Here is a 1,680-nt window from a genome sequence, read left to right as displayed (position 1 = left end):
AGTATTTTCGATTCAGTGATTGCAACATGCAGCGTGAAAAACTTGAAGAGCAGAAACACATCTTGCGTCAAATCGCTAAAGCTAGTGATTCGATTCGCAGAAAGCATCGAACAAGAGTGATAATCGAAAAAATGGATACAGTAGCATTTTGGATTCAGTGATTGCAACATGCAGCGTGAAAAACTTGAAGAGCAGAAAAACATCTTGCGTCAAATCGCTAAAGCTAGCGATTCGATCCGCAGAAAGCATCGAATGATAAAATTGGGTAAAGAGAATGTCGAGCATGCGATGAGTGAGGTGTTCAAACCGGTAGTGACTCCACTGCAGAAACTGGTGAACGTATTTCAAACAGAGCATAATACTATAAAAGATAAGATTAAAGATGAAATCAAAGATGAAATGAAGCATAATGTAGGAATGAATGATACGTTTGAAACAACAAATGAATCCTTTCATACGCTCAAAAATGATTCCACTATCGGGGAAATCAGTGATATTCAAGATGATGATATTGATGATGATGATGATGACGATGATGACGGTGATGATGGATACAAGAATGATATGGATTTACCCGTTAATCAAAACGATTCGATGCAACGGTATCTTAATATGCTGCTATCGAGGCAGAATAAACAATCGCAGAAAGCATCGAATGATAAAATTGGGTAAAGAGAATGTCGAGCATGCGATGAGTGAGGTGTTCAAACCGGTAGTGACTCCACTGCAGAAACTGGTGAACGTATTTCAAACAGAGCATAATACTATAAAAGATAAGATTAAAGATGAAATCAAAGATGAAATAAAACATAATGTAGGAATTAATGATACGTTTGAAACAACGAATGAATCCTTTAATACGCTCAAAAATGATTCCACTATTGGGGAAATCAGTGATATTCAAGATGATGATGATGATGATAATGATGATGATTATGATGGTGATGATGGACACAAGAATGATGTGGATTTACCCGTTAATCAAAATGATTCGATGCAACGGTATCTTAGTATGCTGCTATCGAGGCAGAATAAACAATTGGATACTACCTATGGTGTGCGTAAACTTTCCAAGAAGAAGTTGATGGTTGGAGATTCACCTATAAGTTTTGAGGGTGATCAAATCCATATAGGCGATACCAGTTATCCGAAAACTAACAGTTTGATCGAACTCTTGTTTAGGAAGATACCTAACGAGAATCATGTAACCCAGGATGACTTGAACAATTACAAAAACATTATTATAACAACGAATACATATAAAAAGTACTATAAACCTGATGATTATATTCGTAGGAGCAAGAGTTTCAAATTTAAAAATGTTATTGCAAAACTAATTGAACAGTCCTCTGTAACGGACAAAGGTATCATACCACGGTACATGATCGGTGCTAAGGACAGACTAACGGATTACGTGTACTGGGACGATCCTAATGAATTAGTAGACCGTCTTCGTTTGCTTCTTGCGTCACAGGAAGCAGGTAATCCCAGTCACTCCAACGAAATCGTATCGATTATCGAAGAGTTGCGTGAGGCTGGTATTATTTATTAATTTGATAAAACGATCATGATCATCTCTTTAGACATGAGCGTTGACGTGTTTGGACGTCCGCTGAATAGCAAGGCCGCGATTACGAGTAGCCGTGGTCTTCCTGGTGTTGGATTCAAATTCACTGCTGC

The 1,680-nt window shown here is 37.7% G+C and overlaps 1 protein-coding gene across 1 annotated transcript; it reads left to right on the top strand.

The window, feature by feature from the left end:
• Nucleotides 1-168: 168 nt before the first annotated feature.
• On the top strand, nucleotides 169-1,481 carry LOC107274359 (coiled-coil domain-containing protein 1-like; the record flags this gene model as incomplete). The annotated part of the gene is made up of 3 exons (XM_015753410.1): nucleotides 169-602; nucleotides 646-1,204; nucleotides 1,346-1,481. Coding segments are annotated over exons 1-3 (1,129 nt in total), but the record flags the coding sequence as incomplete, so codon positions are not given.
• Nucleotides 1,482-1,680: the final 199 nt, after the last annotated feature.

This window comes from Cephus cinctus, unplaced genomic scaffold (genome assembly GCF_000341935.2).
Source record: "Cephus cinctus unplaced genomic scaffold, Ccin1 Ccin1_scaffold2906, whole genome shotgun sequence".
NCBI classification, from domain to species: domain Eukaryota; kingdom Metazoa; phylum Arthropoda; class Insecta; order Hymenoptera; family Cephidae; genus Cephus; species Cephus cinctus.
The sequence above is the reverse complement of the archived record's forward strand: the minus strand, read 5'-3'. Positions and strand labels throughout refer to the sequence as shown.